The sequence below is a fragment of the Gymnoscopelus braueri genome (assembly GCF_963280865.1).
Source record: "Gymnoscopelus braueri genome assembly, chromosome: 5".
Taxonomy (NCBI): Eukaryota; Metazoa; Chordata; class Actinopteri; order Myctophiformes; family Myctophidae; genus Gymnoscopelus; species Gymnoscopelus braueri.
The window spans coordinates 33371943-33389129 of record NC_137606.1 but is presented as its reverse complement, the minus strand read 5'-3'; the positions used below and the strand labels follow the sequence as shown (position 1 = coordinate 33389129).

The 17187-nt window shown below is 41.1% G+C and overlaps 2 protein-coding genes across 3 annotated transcripts in view; one reads left to right on the top strand and one right to left on the bottom strand.

Annotated features, from left to right (window-relative positions):
• The window catches only part of col4a4 (collagen, type IV, alpha 4), a 92148-nt gene extending 79144 nt beyond the window's left edge, over nt 1-13004 (top strand). For both annotated transcript variants that reach the window (XM_080428476.1, XM_080428475.1), the window contains 10 exons: nt 798-869; nt 1263-1391; nt 1921-2028; nt 2697-2852; nt 3688-3795; nt 4816-4953; nt 5416-5532; nt 8016-8204; nt 9082-9365; nt 9694-13004. In XM_080428476.1, the coding sequence (XP_080284602.1) occupies nt 798-869; nt 1263-1391; nt 1921-2028; nt 2697-2852; nt 3688-3795; nt 4816-4953; nt 5416-5532; nt 8016-8204; nt 9082-9365; nt 9694-9930 (1538 nt within the window). In that variant the 3' untranslated portion in view covers nt 9931-13004. The remainder of the gene's footprint in view (nt 1-797; nt 870-1262; nt 1392-1920; nt 2029-2696; nt 2853-3687; nt 3796-4815; nt 4954-5415; nt 5533-8015; nt 8205-9081; nt 9366-9693) is intronic.
• A 1174-nt stretch (nt 13005-14178) lies between these two features.
• LOC308085876 (E3 ubiquitin-protein ligase TRIM50-like) overlaps nt 14179-17187 on the bottom strand; it is a 5876-nt gene continuing 2867 nt past the window's right edge. The window contains exons 6-10 of the mRNA XM_080429191.1: nt 16303-16533; nt 15595-15617; nt 15330-15448; nt 14867-15048; nt 14179-14676 (exon numbers count right to left, since the gene is read on the bottom strand). Coding sequence (XP_080285317.1) covers nt 14290-14676; nt 14867-15048; nt 15330-15448; nt 15595-15617; nt 16303-16533 — 942 coding nt within the window. The 3' untranslated portion in view covers nt 14179-14289. The remainder of the gene's footprint in view (nt 14677-14866; nt 15049-15329; nt 15449-15594; nt 15618-16302; nt 16534-17187) is intronic.

Genomic DNA, 17187 nt, shown 5'->3' with positions numbered 1-17187 from the left:
GTCCAGGCGCATACCACATGTCTGGTAATCCAGTCTTACAGCGTGTCGCGGGTTCGACTCCTGTTCCCGACGACCTTTGCTGTGTGTCACCCCCCCATCTCTCTCCCCATTTCCTGTCAGCCTACTTTCCTCTCAAAATAAAGGCAGAAAAGCCCCCAAAACATCTAAAAAATAAAACAAATGTCCATGCTGGTACAGGACAAGTCAAGGACCTCCAAATTTACATGTATTTGGCCGCGGACCCCCGTCTGAAAATGTTTTGTTACAGGGACCCCCCCCCCCTCCCCCCCAGAAGCAAAGATGAGTTAAAAATGTTTGCTTTAAAAATATATTTATATTCAAAGATTTGCACAAATTTTCACAATTCTTCCAAAATAACAGATATACAAGCTCATAGCGCTATGAGCTTGTATATCTGCTATTTTTTTATAACCCAAAGTATAAAATAATGGTTTAAGTAGTTACACAGATGCGTTACCGGTTTTAATGGGTTAAAAGATGATTTTTCAGCCTAAGCCCGTCAGGCAGGTCGTTCCATTGTTGAGGACAGCACAGCCACGCTCACCTCTTCAACCTCCACGCCGCTACAAACGTCCAGGTTTTAGCTGTGCTGATTGATCAGCATGCCGTATAACCCCGTAGGGACGATACGGCAGCTGACCAATCAGCCTTAGCGAGTATCGCCCCCTCTTGAACCTTTTGGTGCATCCCTAATCCAGGACAAAGTAAAGACCTGGTACATGAGAAATAATGTATATGTCATGAGTCTATATAAACAGTATATTGTGTTCTTTCAGGTCCTCCAGGTCCATTAGGACTTCATGGACTGGATGGACTGAAGGGAGTGAAGGGAGAGATGGGAGCAAGAGGTAAATAAACGTACATGCACACACACGCACGCACGCACGCACGCACGCACGCACGCACGCACACCACACACATGTTTTATTGTCATGGTTCACCAGTGTGTGTGTGTGTGGGGCACCATCACTGACCACCATCACTGACACAACTTAAACACAATACACAAAAGGTACAAAATGACACACACACACACACACACACACACACACACACACACACACACACACACACACACACACACACACACACACACACACACACACACACACACACACACACACACACACACACACACACACACACACACACACACACACACACACACACACACACACACAAAAATGACTGGACATTATCTCTCCATCTGTCTATCTGCCTGTCTACCTGTCTCTCTGTAGGTCCAGGTATATTAGGCCCTACTGGACACACAGGTGTTAAGGGTGATCAAGGCCCAAGAGGATGTCAGGGCACACAGGGCCCTTCCCAGCCCGGGAGCCGAGGATCCAAAGGCCAGACAGGACTCACAGGTACTATAGAACTATTTAACCCTTTAAGACCGGGAACACGTCTGTGTCATTTTACGATTTCTTTGGCTATTAAAAAATAGCAGATATACAAGCTCATATGAGCTTGTACTGTAGATCTACTATTTTTGGAAAAATCGTGACAATTTGTGCAAATCTTTTAATATATATATTTTTAAGCGAACATTTGTAACTCAAATCTTTGCTTTTCTGGGTATCTTAAAGGGTTAATAATGTACTCTTACTAGGTATTATTGTTAGACACTTTATAGTTATTACTACTACATACAACAGTTAATGTTATTAAACTGTATGGATTGTCATTATTGTTGTTATTACTATTATATACATTTATCTGTATTACTACTATGCTTTTTAATGCTATGCTATGAAAGGATGCAAAGATTCCTTTCTTATCATATTACATAATGTTTTTACCTGATGTTAGAGTCATCTTTGCCCCTATATATCTGTTTGTCTATCACTATTTATGTCTATCCATCTGTCTCCCTGCCTGTCTGTCCATCTGCAGGTCCTCCGGGTGCAACTGGATATCCAGGTTATCCAGGTGCGGACTGTAAACAGGTGCTGCCAGGTGAAACAGGAGAAAAAGGCTTCATTGGAGCTGATGGACCCAAAGGTACCACTGCTGTGCGCGGGTGCAAACGTGCGCGCGTGTGTGTGTGTGGGTGTGGGTTTGTGTGGATATGCGTGCATGTGTCCTCGCTCGTGTGTACTGGTAGGATAGAAAACCAGCAGTACTACGGTTCTGGTAGGATCAACACTGTCTCACTCCCCAAAAGGCATATTGTGACTTAGTGACCAAACATCAACATGTGCTTTGAAGGCGGGGCAAATAAGGCACATGTTGACTTTTCGGGACTTCCGCATTACAACAATGCGGAAGTCCAGTTCTCAGCACTTTTGACATTCCGCCAAAAAAACGGTTAAAACGTCTGCGTACCATCTCAAGCGGACTTGAGGCACGAGCTTAGATGAGGGAGTCGCCGTGCCGAGCGTTGTGAAGTCCACTTTGAGCCGACTCAGCACCGTCCGAGTTATGTTACGATAGGCACAGAATTGTAAATCATATATTCCCCAAAAGTCATATTGTGACTTTTTTGCCCCACCTTCACGTCACATGTTGACATTTGGTCAAAATTGTTCCAAAAAGTCAAAATATACCATTTGGGAGTGAGACAGCATTGGTAGGATTGAAAACCAGCAGTACTAGCTCTCTGGTAGGATAGAAAACCAGCATTAATTGCAGTCCTGGTATGACAACTAACATTTGATGTGGTGTTTCAGGTTTCCCTGGTGGATGTGGCCGTAGTGGCCCCAACTCACCAGTTCCTGGAGATGAGGGGGATTATGGGATGCCAGGTTTCCCAGGACTAAAGGGGGTGAAGGGGGGTCCTGGAGCCACAGGCCTGCCTGGCATTGCTGGACTACCGGGGGTCAAAGGTGAAACGACAGAACATGTCAAATGGTTAACATTAAACCTGTACCTTTAATATTTAAAGTTATGTTAAAGAGGTGGTGCCATGGTTTTGCACTTTTTCTGTTTTTCATGTGTCTATGAGGTTGATAGAACTTCATTAAGCCCCCTGGTGGTGTTTTTTATGGCGTTTCATGTCTTCTCTGACTATTTTGAGTTTCTACCTGGGGGCTGAAACCTTGAGGGTCAAACGTGCCAATAGAGAAACAGCGCTTTAGTGACATAGTAAAAACATACCCTCCCCCTCATTATCATAACACAACAGGTGTGGGCATGAGGAGGAGGAGGGACTAGGACAGGTGGGTGGTGCTAAGGTGGTGGAGGAGGTGCTAAGGTGAGAACCAGGTATACTTAATGAACTGGAGGCGTGTCCACATAAAAACATAATTTTAACAATTTTAACAAAACTTTTTTGAAAAAGATCTTCCTCCTAGTATAACCATAATACCTGATGATTATGTTTTAGGGGGGGGGGAAATCACTGAAAATCACTGCACCCCGTCTTTAACATGTTAACTTTAGCTTTTGTGTTTATGCGTTAGATTTATGTGAAACTGTTTCAGAGAAATTCATAATCAGAACCCTAGGACAAACAAAAATCCAGTAGATATCCTGCAAGCAACCCATATGAAGAAATGTGTGTGTGTGTGTGTGTGTGTGTGTGTGTGTGTGTGTGTGTGTGTGTGTGTGTGTGTGTGTGTGTGTGTGTGTGTGTGTGTGTGTGTGTGTGTGTGTGTGTGTGTGTGTGTGTGTGTGTGTGCGTGCGTGCGTGCGTGCTTGCGTGTGTGCGTTGTGTACCAGGTGAGCGAGGAGCTCCAGGTGTGATGGGGTTACCTGGTCATCGTGGCGGCGCAGGAACATGTGGCCCTTCAGGGACGGATGGAGTCAAAGGTCTTACTGGACCTCCTGGTCAGTGGATTTAAAAAAACGTTTGTAGTGTCTAAAGTCCTATACTTTTAGGCACTACTGGTTGCCGACAGCTAGGGTTGTTTCGACGTGTTCTAGAATAACTGAAGTCCAAACCGTCCGTAAAGTTCATAACAAAAAGATTTATTCTTAGTAGCTTTGGTGCCAATCACTCCAGTATACAAATTATAAATACAGAAGCATAAACAGTTAAACGTACGTGGCTAAATCAACAGCCCTCCTAAACACAGTCAAAAAACTGTTTGCCTCCCTATCAGCAACACCTGCCCTTGATTACAGACAGGGTTAAATACCCTGTAACCCTGGCAACCTTGGCCTTGACCAAGCCCTGTGGTGACATCATCAATTTAGAAACAAAGGGGCTCAAATGGCTCTTACAACGTTGTTTGAAATGTTCAAGATTCAAATTGTATTTGAATTATTCTATATATAAACATGAATTGCTTTTCACAAAGTTTTATTTCTGATTTGTTGTTCAAGGGAAGTTCTTTTTAAAAGAAAAGTGTATTCTATGAAGACCTTATGCAGAGTTGAAGTTGTAAATCCATGTAAGCAGCCGGGGAGAATAAACTGAATTTGACCATTAAAAACTGTAACAACACAACGTCTCAACAACACAAAGCTCCTTTTTGGATAATTGTAAATGTATAAAATTTTAACTAAAACCTGCCTTTTTCCTGTTTCTACGCTTTTAAAAACACATTTTCAGAGGTTTAACCTTATTCAAATAAGCATATCTTCTTTCAATGTATGACACACCATTTGAAAGCTTACATTCTGCACTGTCATAATCTGTAAAAAGCGCTATACTCTGCCACATTTTATTTGACTTTTCTCTTTATGTATTTTTCTTGCTGTCTACATTGTGCTGTGAGTTTTTTTTTCATGTGTATTTGTTTGATTATTTTATTTTATAAATCATTATGTGAAGCACTAAAGTGCTATAGTGTTTTGATTGGTTTAACAGTATAATTTATTCTGTGCTGTTGTCTGGACCTCCAGGACCTAAAGGAGAGAAAGGTTGGGTAGTGCAACCTCCATCACATCCTCCTCCCGCTGGACCCGAAGGCTGCCCTGGTTTACCTGGGCAGCCCGGCTCCCCCGGGCTTCAAGGGGCCAATGGACCACAGGGACTGAAAGGTAAGACGGACAGGATCAAAAGAAAGTGTCCAAAATTATAGGCAAAAAAATACATTTTCAGTGACTCATTTTGAATTAAACAATTCTATTTGCTAACCAAGTCAGCCTAGCTCAGTTAGCAAACACTGCACACTCTGCTGCAGTTGTAGTCTTTTCCAGGTGCTCACGATAGATAGATGGTTATGATTGTGTGACCCTCTGGGTGACTGAAATTAGATTGACCTTGCTGAATGCAACTTTGTTGTGAGGATTATTTGAATTGTTTGTCTGTGGATGGCATGGCATGTTCTGTTATTCAAATTATTAAATTATTAAGTATTACTGATGAATTGAGTACAAGTCCCTTAGGGCTTTTTGTCTTATCCTTTTAGCATAACCTTTGACTGCACTGCTTGTACTTAAAAAAAAAAAAAGTTAATAAAGTATTCAATCAATCTATCAATCAATCAATCTGTGTTTCAGGGCGAGATGGGCCCCAGGGCTTTCCAGGAAGACAAGGTCCTTATGGCCCTGTGGGGCCCGATGGAGAGCCAGGAGACCACGGAGCTATTGGAGAAAGAGGAGTGCTGGGGTCCCAAGGTGTGGCTTTATCTTTTAGATAGGATGAGAAAGAAAAACAAAATTGGTGCTACTGCCGGTGGGGCTATAACCAATGTGAAATGGGTGGCATTTCTTCCTCTGCGTAGTGGGAATATGCGTGCAAAGTTTCACGGCAATCGGATGCTTCGTTTAGTTGCCTATCGTAGCCAATCAGGATGGAATATGAAAAATCGGACAGATCCGTCTTGATCACATGACTATAGAGATAATGTGTACCGATTTGCGTGATGTTTGCACAAAATCTGTAGGAGTAGGGTGACCAGATGTCCCACTTTGCGCAGGACAGTCCCACATTTCCATGACTTTTCAAGCGTCACACAAATTGAAACGCTGTCTCAATAAAACGACATCGGTCATAAATCAGTCTGCATGTATTGAGGGGTGCGCTGATTGCTGCTAGTACACTGGACTGGGCCGTCTTCTGTTGGTTCTGTTGGCGCGATTTCAGCGACAAGAGATCCCGTCACAAGTGGACACTGGACACAGCACTGCTCAAGCAGCACGTGAATAAATTATAGGGTAGGCTTTTATTAAACATCGCGGTCACAAACGCATTTATTATGTCGAGAGACAATGATCAAACGAACCGCTGCATCGTTGATCTAATCAAAAGTGAAATAGGAGAAGTACAGGAGCTGTACACCTCTCTAGCCTACTAAAAGACTATGCTGTCCATTCTTCAAGTTAAAGTACAGAATCATGTAAGAAAACACAATTATTTACAGTTATTTATATGTGTTTTTAAGCCTGTTAAAATAACAGGAGAAATATCCCTATAGGCCAGTGGTTCTCAACCTGTGGGTCGAGACCCACACCTGATTTTGAGGGGATCCCCAGATAATTAGCTCAATGTGCAACATTGTTTTCTCACTCAACTGTCAACAAACCAAAAGTAAATGCCTCAAGTCCTACAATTCCAAGTGCTTGTAAGGGTGTGGGGTCGCGGTCTGAAAAGGTTGAGAACCACTGCCCTACAGTAGGCCACAGCAGGTTAATAACAAAATATGATATATCAGGCGGATGGTCCAATATGACATCAAGGCATAGCAACTTAAGCAATAGATCATTTGTTGACCCCTCCCCCCACATTGTCCCGCACAAGTGGTATTGTGTCCCACAAATGAACAGTTTGGATCTGGTCACTCTATGCAGGAGTAATATCCAAAAAAAAAAATTGCAAAAATCTGCCTCCTAGTGGCGCTATAACAGGCCAATGTGAATTGGGGCAGAGGTTCTGCTCTGGCCTCCAGGGAGTGCGTGTGCACAGTTTCACGCGAGCCAATCGGTCCAACGGTGCCTGGCGGAGACTGGCTGTATACAGACGGACGGACGGACGGATGGACGGACGGACGGACAGGGTGCAAAACATAGTCTCGGCCATGCCTTCAGCCTGGCGGAGACCATTAGATAAGATCCTTCACAATATTATAAGATCTAAAAATAAGACAAAATGGGATAAGACAAAAAAAATAATAAGACAGACAAAATACAATAATTTGCGATAAGACAAGACTACTGTATAGCGGCAAGTAGTGTTTACAGTGAATTTCTAAACAATAGCACAACGTCAAAATAAAATGGATCAATGATATCTTTTGTATTTAAAGTAGCTGGCTGGCTGTGAATGTGTAACATACAGTCACATTTGGAGACAGTTTAACCATGTCTGTAGATATCAGACCCTATCTTACAGTACAAGTACACCCAGTGCAAAATGGGAAGAAAAAGGTTATGTCAAGATATCACATGTCTCCAAAATATGCCACCAGCAGCAGCACGGTTGCTAGGGGAACGTGGTCCACCTCTCGTTTCAATTTTATGTAATTGAAGCACCGCTCCTCACTCTTTATTTGTGAACGCAATGGACACATCTGGTCATAGCCTAATCAAATCTCATGGGAACAAATTACTTTCATGTCTTAAGCTTGGTTGGGGATGAAAGAGGGGAAAAGATGATAAAGCAGATGTAAGTTGTATCCACTTGTGAGCATTTTTAGCGATCATCTGTTCTGGTGACTGGGTTAGACGCCAGGACACATTACGCACTGTAAGCCTCCCCTGTTGTAGATATTTATATCACATTATTGTTGCTGCTCCCGTAGAGGGTCACGCACTTTCAGTTCGCGCACGAGCAGATCCGTGTCCTTAGCAAAAGAAAAGGAGGTGCTGGTGCAACTGGCTCTTGAAGCAAATGGGAGATGACACTCATTGGTTTAATCCATACTATGCCCAAATAACACATATAACTAATTCAGAGACTAAATACAACCCCTTTAAGCCCAGATTATGCACCTTGTAACTTTCAAAATTGGATTTGGACACACCCCCAAGCCACGTTCGCCATTTGTTTTAGTCTAAATAGGGCCCATCAAATTACTGTCCAATATCCTTAGATTAGTACAATGGAAATTACATTCATTTCATGTGAGTAAACATGTTTTGTGTTACTCTTTTGGTTCTAGGTGACCCTGGTCTGACAGGTGATTCTGGCAGTCCTGGGCCAACCATAGCCAGCAGCGCTGGCTTCCTGTTGGTGGTGCACAGCCAATCAGAGAGTGTCCCATCATGTCCAGGAGACATGATACCGCTGTGGGAAGGATTCAGTCTGCTATACTTAGAGGGACAGGAGAAAGCATACACACAAGACTTAGGTACACGCACGCACGCACACACACACGCACACACGCACGCACACACGCACGCACGCACGCACGCAAGCACGCACGCACGCACGATAGAGAGAGAGAGAGAGAGAGAGAGAGAGAGAGAGAGAGAGAGAGAGAGAGAGAGAGAGAGAGAGAGAGAGAGAGAGAGAGAGAGAGAGAGAGAGAGAGAGAGAGAGAGAGAGAGAGAGAGAGAGAGAGAGAGAGAGAGAGAGAGAGAGAGAGAGAGAGAGAGAGAGAGAGAGAGTTTTAAACAAAGTGAAGTCAATTCAAAACATTGCCATTTGTTTCAAAAGTTTAGTCCCAAGCTAACTTTTCCTACATGGATGTATAACCTTTTCTGACAGCAAATCCACAATTTGTATGTAGGATAGTTGCAATTTAACACAGCTCCCTTTAAAAAAAATTCTATTCCCATTTAATTGTACATACGTTGTTTTGTTTTGTTTTGTTTTGATTGTTTTGTTCTACTATTGCTTTGGCAATATAAAGTCTGTACTATTTGAGGACGGTTTGAAAAGTTCTTCCTTGGCCTACCGGGAGTATGTGTGCAAAGTTTCACGCCGATCGGTCCAACGGTGCCGGAGATTAGCTGCTGTCAGACTGACACACACACACACGGACAGACGGATGGACAGGCGGACAGGGGCCTTCGGCCGTCTGGTCTGACAGAGACAATTATTATTATTATTATTATTATTATTATTATTATTATTACATTTATTATTATTATTATTATTATTATTATTATTATTATTATTATTATTATTATTATTATTATTATATTTCAGGTCGGGTGCATCGGTTGTTCTCCTGTAATAAACACAATATGCACTCATTGTAATATTACGGTGTATTGTTTCAGGTCAAGCAGGGTCATGCATTCGTCTCTTCTCCACCATGCCCTTCTCCTACTGTAACATGGCGGGTTGTCGCTACGCCAGCAGAAATGACAAATCCTATTGGTTGTCAACAACAGCACCGATACCCAGCATGCCGCTGAATGGTGATGCCATCAAGCAGCACATCAGTCGCTGTGTGGTGTGCGATGGCCCCGCCCTTGCCATTGCTCTCCACAGCCAAGAGCCCACCCCACCTTCTTGCCCCCCCGCCTGGAGAAGTCTGTGGATTGGATACTCCTTTCTGATGGTGAGTACTAATACCACTACTACTACTACTGCTGCTACTTCTACTACCTGTACTATTACAACTACTACTACTACCACCATCACCACTACGGCTACTGCTATACTACTACTACTACTACAACAATTACTACTAGTACTGTCACTACCACCACTAATACTGGTACTAGTGGTAGTACTATTCCATTCGTTTTTTTTTGTTTTTTTTGTCTAATACTTTTTGAAATATTTAACTTTAATTCTGTAATGGAAGTCAATGGGGCTCCGGTGAAACCTTGGCCAAATGTGGAGTCATAGATAGATAGATAGTAACTCTAGTGTTTTTGTTTTAGCACACAGGTTCAGGTGATGAGGGCGGAGGCCAGTCTCTGACATCATCAGGAAGTTGTCTTCAGGACTTCCGAGTTCAGCCTTTCGTTGAGTGCCAGGGGCCTCGAGGAACCTGCCACTACTTCAACAACATCTACAGTTACTGGCTCAGTGCTTCGTCTTCATCTCCTGCCACGCTGAAGGACGACAAAGAGCAACGACAGAATGTGGGGAGGTGTAACGTCTGCATCCGGGATTGAGGAGGGACTCCATTGCTCTTCTCTCCTCTTTCTTCTACTTCTCCTCCTCTTCACGTTAAGGTGACGACCCCAACAAGAAGTCCTCAGTGAACAAAGGCTGTTGGTCAGTTTTGTATTTTAAAGTCAGGAGGGACCAAGCGTCTGCTGTGAATATATCCGACATTAACGTCGCTCTAGTTCTATCATATCACCTCTAATATTACAATTCACTTCCTGTTCAATTATTAGATTTCTGCAACATACGTCACTTTTCTGTTTCAGTCAAGACACAAACAATAATGTCTGTCTGTCTGTCTGTCTGCCTGTCATACAGAGACAAACAACATTGTCTTTCTCAGACACTCTCTGTCCTACAGAAGAAAACAACACTGTCTGTCTGTCTGTCTGTCTGTCCTACAGAGACAAACAAAACCAGTATTAGTCTTTCAAATTACAGTCTGTCCTACAGAGACAAACAGTATTGTCTGATTATCAAACAGAAAAAAATACATATTTGAACGTTTATCTTCTGTTCCACTAGAATATTGTTGTACAGAAGTAGATACTGTTGTTAATTTTGTAACATTTATGGTAGAATGATAGCATTGTATACATGCCATATATTGTAGATTACCATATGACATCACATGCGTTTTGACATCTAAGGCATCATATGACAATAATAAATAAAGAGAAGAGACTGCTACTTTTCTTCATTGCATTGCATAGATAAAATGCAGGAAACATGGAAAAGTCAAGACAGAGCTTAAACTTATGACATCACAACAGAGCTTTGCCTTATGACGCTGTATAAGATTAAAATGAAATAGAACAAATGGGTGGAATAGAAAAGGAAGACAAGTAGAAAGAAAGAAACAATTTCTCATGAATAATGATAGTGAAAATGAAATCTATTAAAGTAATATGTTACTTAACAATATTACTGTCTGTGAAGAGTTTTATATTACTTATTACATTTTAATTACTTTTACCAAAATGTTGTAGCCTAGATCTTTTTAATCAAATGAAATACCTTGGAAACAGCAGAGATGGGCTGTCAGACAAACGATCAATGTTTGATATTACCGAAAATAAATACATATTTTTACTTGTAGGCTTAAACACAATATACCTTTAATATACCTTCTTTAATGTAGCCTATAATGAGATGACAAGACAAAAATCTATTTTTTAAGAAAAGTCCACAGAACGAGGACTGCATGATCGTAATGTGATTTTTGAGAATGCTAATTAAAGTCTGCTTGGATGATTAGACTTTGGCCTACGAAGCTTATAGGCTATAGGCTCGGCTATTAAACACACGTATAGCTATATTGACAAAGATAAAAGTTGGGGTGATTTGTTTTCAGGGGTGGCGGAAGGTCACGGTCATGTGCAACGTGGATAGATTAATAAAACAACAATATAGCTTCACTTTGGTCGGTAACACGGAAAGTAACTTGTTACTTTACAGAATTATAGTAATATAAGACTGAGCAATTTTTTGTAATGAGTTATATTATTACTTAGTTACTGCTAAAAGTCATAGATTACAGTAACTAGTTACTTTTATAACTAGTTACCCCCAACACTGCTCACGTATACTTCTAGTGCTATAACAGTGTTTCCGAGTGGGTTCCACCGAGCTCTAGAGACCATTGCATCAGCATGTTGCATCATCATGTTGTAATACGATGCTATCAACTCCTCTAGATCATTACATCATCATGTTGTAATATGATGCTATCAACTCTAGATCCTTACATCATCATGTTGTAATATGATGCTACCAACTCTAGATCATTACATCACATTGTGATATTATGCTACCAGCTCTAGATAATATTATTGCGATATGATATCTGTGAATGTGTGTACTCATGTTGACCTGATAACTTGTCATTGTGAATGTGTGGAATAGAATACAGTGATGATTTGCAAACTCTGCTTCACGTTGTTCTACACCTCTTTTTGTCTCATTATTTTTAATAACTACATTATTCTTATATCATGGTTATCTAATAGACATTCAAATGAAGAAATGTTTATCACCAGCAAATAGTACATTTCTAGCCCTATACCTTTGTAGAAGTTGTCAGATGTGCCAAACTAAATTAGTAAACACTGGAACTGTTTCTAGCTCTATCGTGTTGGGACCAAGATATAGAAAATATACAACATGTTTGTATGTTGCTATTTTGACAGTGCTTATATGTTTAAAAATACCTGTAGGACAATGATAGACACAAGAGATAAAAACCTGTTCCATCTGTAAACACCAGGTTTCTGTCTAAAGATATCAAAGCAGATTTAATTTGGGATCTGTCTAAAGTGACAATTTTTTAAAATGTTGTTTTAATTATTTTTTACATAATAAATGTGCACATCAAATCAAGCTTATAACTCCCATAGCCACAGAACTACTGATTAAGTACAGGAACATACAGGACTCATAGTACAATACCCATTCTGACAGTAGACAACAAATCCATTTAGACAGTAGACTATACATTAGACACAACATCCATATATACAGCAGATTATATATTTAGACACAACATACATTCGGACAATAGATTATACATTAGACACAACAACCTTTCAAACAGTAGACCAACATTACACAACATCCATTCCGACAGTAGACTATACATATTCCGTTTTATTTTGAACTGTTTGTCTAATCTCTAAAATATGTCATATCTTCTATTTGTAAACTGATTGTCTTTAACTTTATACTAACGTGTTTAGTCTACTATACTGATACTGCTGTAGACTCTAATAGTGCCTTGTTTTTTATTGACTTTCTACTACTTTTTATTTGAGCTTATTTCTACATTTTGTATGTAAATACGTTTTCACTGTTGTACGACATGATTTGCTTCATATTTGTACTGTAAATGTCAGAAGCAGAGTATTTATTTAGCTAGGTGTTATTGTGGTGCTATGATTATTTTGTATTTTCTTTCATGGAAAATGGTGAATGCTTGAACCCCACTCCCAAACATCCCATTGTAAACATCAGTAACCCATGGCGACCATGGTCAACTTGAATTGTATTTTAGTTGTCACTAACAACAGCATCATACTGGACTGAACAATAAAATAAAATAAAGGAAATATATCGTCCTCATTACACACACACGCGCGTGCACGTGCACACACACACACACACACACACACACACACACACACACACACACTGGGATCTATGAATCAAATATAATGAGTTATACATGAGTTATGCCTCTTAACAGTTTCATTTTCAATTGATTACTAGAGCGCCCCCTTTGCCAAGTGGGAGTAAATTTCTTGCTCAATACCATTCTGCAAAGTTTCGCAAAAAGTGTCTAGATGGCAGAGATGGGCGAAAAGTATTTCGAAACAAATTACAAATACTGGGTAAAAACACAATACAAATACAAAATACTGGTCTGAGAATATGCATTTTGAATTTTGAAAAACAAGAAATTATATTTATAAAAAACGATGCAATGATTAGTCAATTCATAGATTCATTGCCAAATATTAAATTAATTGCCCATGTCAGAATTTCAAAGAATAAATTGATCACACAAGAGTGTTTTTCATGGTGTTTGGAGCAGGCAGCCAAAATGTTTACCATGTTTGTGTGTGAGAGCGCAGGCCAGACTGACCAGGAGACTGACACCATCTTTAATGCATAAGAAAAATGCATTCACTAGTTGAGGATTCATTCATATGTCCCAGCCAAATACAAAAGTATTTCAAATATATGTATGTAAAATACTTCCCATTTCTGCTAGACGGTTATGCAGAACTGCAAAAAAAACTGCGGAAGAAGAAGGAAGAATAATACATTTAACAGATAAACAGGATGCCTAAACACTTCGTGCTTGGCCCCCTAACTAGAAAGATTGCACTCAGTTCATCTCAAGTTTAATCATCTCTTCAGGGCAGCCTACTGATTATTCCCACCAAGTTTTGTGGAAATCGTATCTTGTTCACATACAGAATGTCCATGTTATAACCTTCATTTAATGGCACAGTGTGACATCACACAATGTGATGGCAAAGGATTAATTTATCTAGTAATTTTACACAAGGAGTCCAATAAATCAAACCACATCGTTATTAAGTGTTCTTTGATTTACGTTGAAGTTGATCGTGACCTTTACCTTTGCAACCCATAAGGTTGATAAGGTTAAAACCTGGTCTGAAATTTACTGAACTGAAACCAGTAAACTCTGTCCTGTATTGTCTGAAGCTAGAGGAGAGGAGAGGAGAGGAGAGGAGAGGAGAGGAGAGGAGAGGAGAGGAAGTTGATTGTGACCTTTACCTTTGCAACCCATAAGGTTGATAAGGACCCTTGTAGGGTTTAATTGATATGTGATATTAAAGTTAAAATACAGCAAGGTCTTTGATTGGCTCTGGGATGGACAGGGGGATTGTGTTGCCTCCGCGGTCATGCCAGCAGACGTCCAATAGCGGGAAGACTTTCCCGTGAAATCCCGTCCTGAAGCTGTAGATGAACAGCAGCTCATCTGGACTGTCAGCACCATAAAAGGTCAAAAGTCCACCCTCATAATCCAGGAACATGCCCACTCTGCTGAGAGGGGCGGAGACTGGCAGGGTGACACGGGGGCAGGAGAAAGCCTCATAGACACGCCCCTCCCTCAGCCCAATTAGCCATGCCCCTCCCTCTGGACTCTTGGTCAGCTTGGCTTTCCGATTGGCTGTTCCCTTGATCACACCCAGACGCCATTTTGGTTTGTTGCCAACGTCCACCTGACAACCGCAGGAAAAAAAACAATTGTATTTTTGTAAATATTATTTTAAAGCTGCAATCCATAATATATGTTTGTATGTATGTATGTATGTATGTATGTATGTATGTATGTATGTATGTATGTATGTATGTATGTATGTATGCATGCATGCATGTATGTATGCATGCATGCATGTATGTATGTATGACCTCCCAGTAATGTTTTCCATTGTTAAAGCCTCTGCTGGTTAGAACACAGTAACTGAAGGTGAATCTCTCTGGGTTGTCATCAAACCTCCTGGTTGTGGAACCACAAACCACATGTCTCCCCCCTGCTGACACCTCCAACATGGGATGAGCTGTCAGAGGGTCCAGGGTCAACAACTCAGGAGCTGAAGGTCAAACACACGCAAAAGAGACGAGACTGCCATGTGAATAAATATATATATATATATATATACAGTATATACACACACACACGTACAGTACATAAGCGAGCACACACACACACACACACACACACACACACACACACACACACACACACACACACACACACACACACACACACACACACACACACACACACACACACACACACACACACACATTGACAGTCAGACAGACAGACAGACAGACAGACAGACAGACAGACAGACAGGTATGTAGGTACCAGGCAGAACTCTACGTTGAAGTCTCTTCCAGACAGATAGTTTGATGTCGCTGTGGTTAAAACCTGGTCTGAAGTTTACTGAACTGAAACCAGTAAACTCTGTCCTGTATTGTCTGAAGCTAGAGGAGAGGAGAGGAGAGGAGAGGAGAGGAGAGGAGAGGAGAGGAGAGGAGAGGAGAGGAGAGAGGAGAGGAGAGGAGTGATAAATATATAGGGACAAAATTGTGCTATTATTACAAATAGATAAATAATAATAAACAGCTACCTTGGAGCAATGGATCCAAATTTCTGTAGAGACAGTGAGAGGCTATATTAAAAACAAAGACAACAGCCTCCTCTACGAACAAGCACAAAAATAAAAATAAAGAATACACAGGAAAATGATGTTCACAAAAATGACAAACATAGAAATTGAACACAACCGGCAATGCAGAAACCTAGCAACCCAGGAACCTGGCAACCCAGGAACCGGACAACCTGGGATCTGACAACCCAGACCGGACAACTCAGTGATTTGGCAACCCAGGGACCTGGTAAAGCTGAAACCTGCCAACCCAGTAATCTGAGAAACCAGAGACCTGGAAGCTGACAAACCAGGGATCTGAGTGACAACCCAGAGACTTGACAACCCAGGGACCTGGTAAAACATAGAAATGTCAGGTGGCACCCCTAGGAATATGACAAAGCAGGGACCTTGTAATCCAGGGACCTGACAAGCCACATGTAGGGATGTTGCGTTCATAACCAGTGTAGGAGTGTGAGCGAGAAGGTCACCTCTCAGTTAAAAACAAAGAAGGACTTCTTTTGATGAAGAAATCATACAAATCTACACTGTGTATTTAATGTGAATTAATAGATTATTATATTGATTAAATGTGCAGTAATAGCTGTAAAATTGGTTGATTGGTTGAAATCAGACAGACAAAAGGACAAATGAACAGACGGTAAACTACAGACAGGAAGACAGACAGACCATAATAAAATCCAAGGGTCCCTCATTGCTCAGATCTCGAAGAGTGCTCTCTGCTTCCTGTAGTCGGTTGAGGGCGTGGCTTAGAGATTCAGCTTGGCTCTGAATGGATGAGATCAGGTTGGCCGCTGTAAGCTCCACCTTCCTCATAAACCTTGCCTCCTCGACCTCGAGGCAGCGCCTCAGCTCACCAAACTCCTTCCTCACCACCCACTTCAACACGTCAGACTCATTCTGATTGGTCACAGAAACAGTTGTAGTGAGCAATTACATATTGTGTGGACGGCCGAGAGGGAGACTGTGTAGGAGAGACATTTACATATTTATATACTGCAGGGTCAGGGGTCAGTTGGTCAGTTTTAAAACTTGCAGGAATCACTTGCATACATTGACCCAACAGTTTTGGAACTATAGCGGCTTATAGCAATATGTTTTTTCAGCTTCAAAGTTGTTCTCACTTATGTATCCATTGAAGTGATATTTGATTGTAACGCTTTACCCAACACATTAATAATATTGATTATTCAATATTGAATAGTATTGAACACGGATTCTCTCCACCAACCTTTAATTTGAATACCTGACATTGTTCCATTTAAATTTTTCCCTACAGAAGTCAGAGACGTGTGTACACAGTATGTGTACATTTTGTCTATAATATAATCCGTTCCTTGTCTACTTTCACTGACTCACGCTACCTATCCATGCACACACAACAATTTAGACACTTATATACACACAAACTCACAACATTTCCATTATAAAGCCTTTCTTCTTGGACGTGTTTTTACAGAGCCGAAGGCGGTGACGATTACTCATGGCATTACTCATGGCTGGATCTGCCTAAACCTGCACACCAAGGGGCCCTTGTCTGTGTGTCCGTGTGTT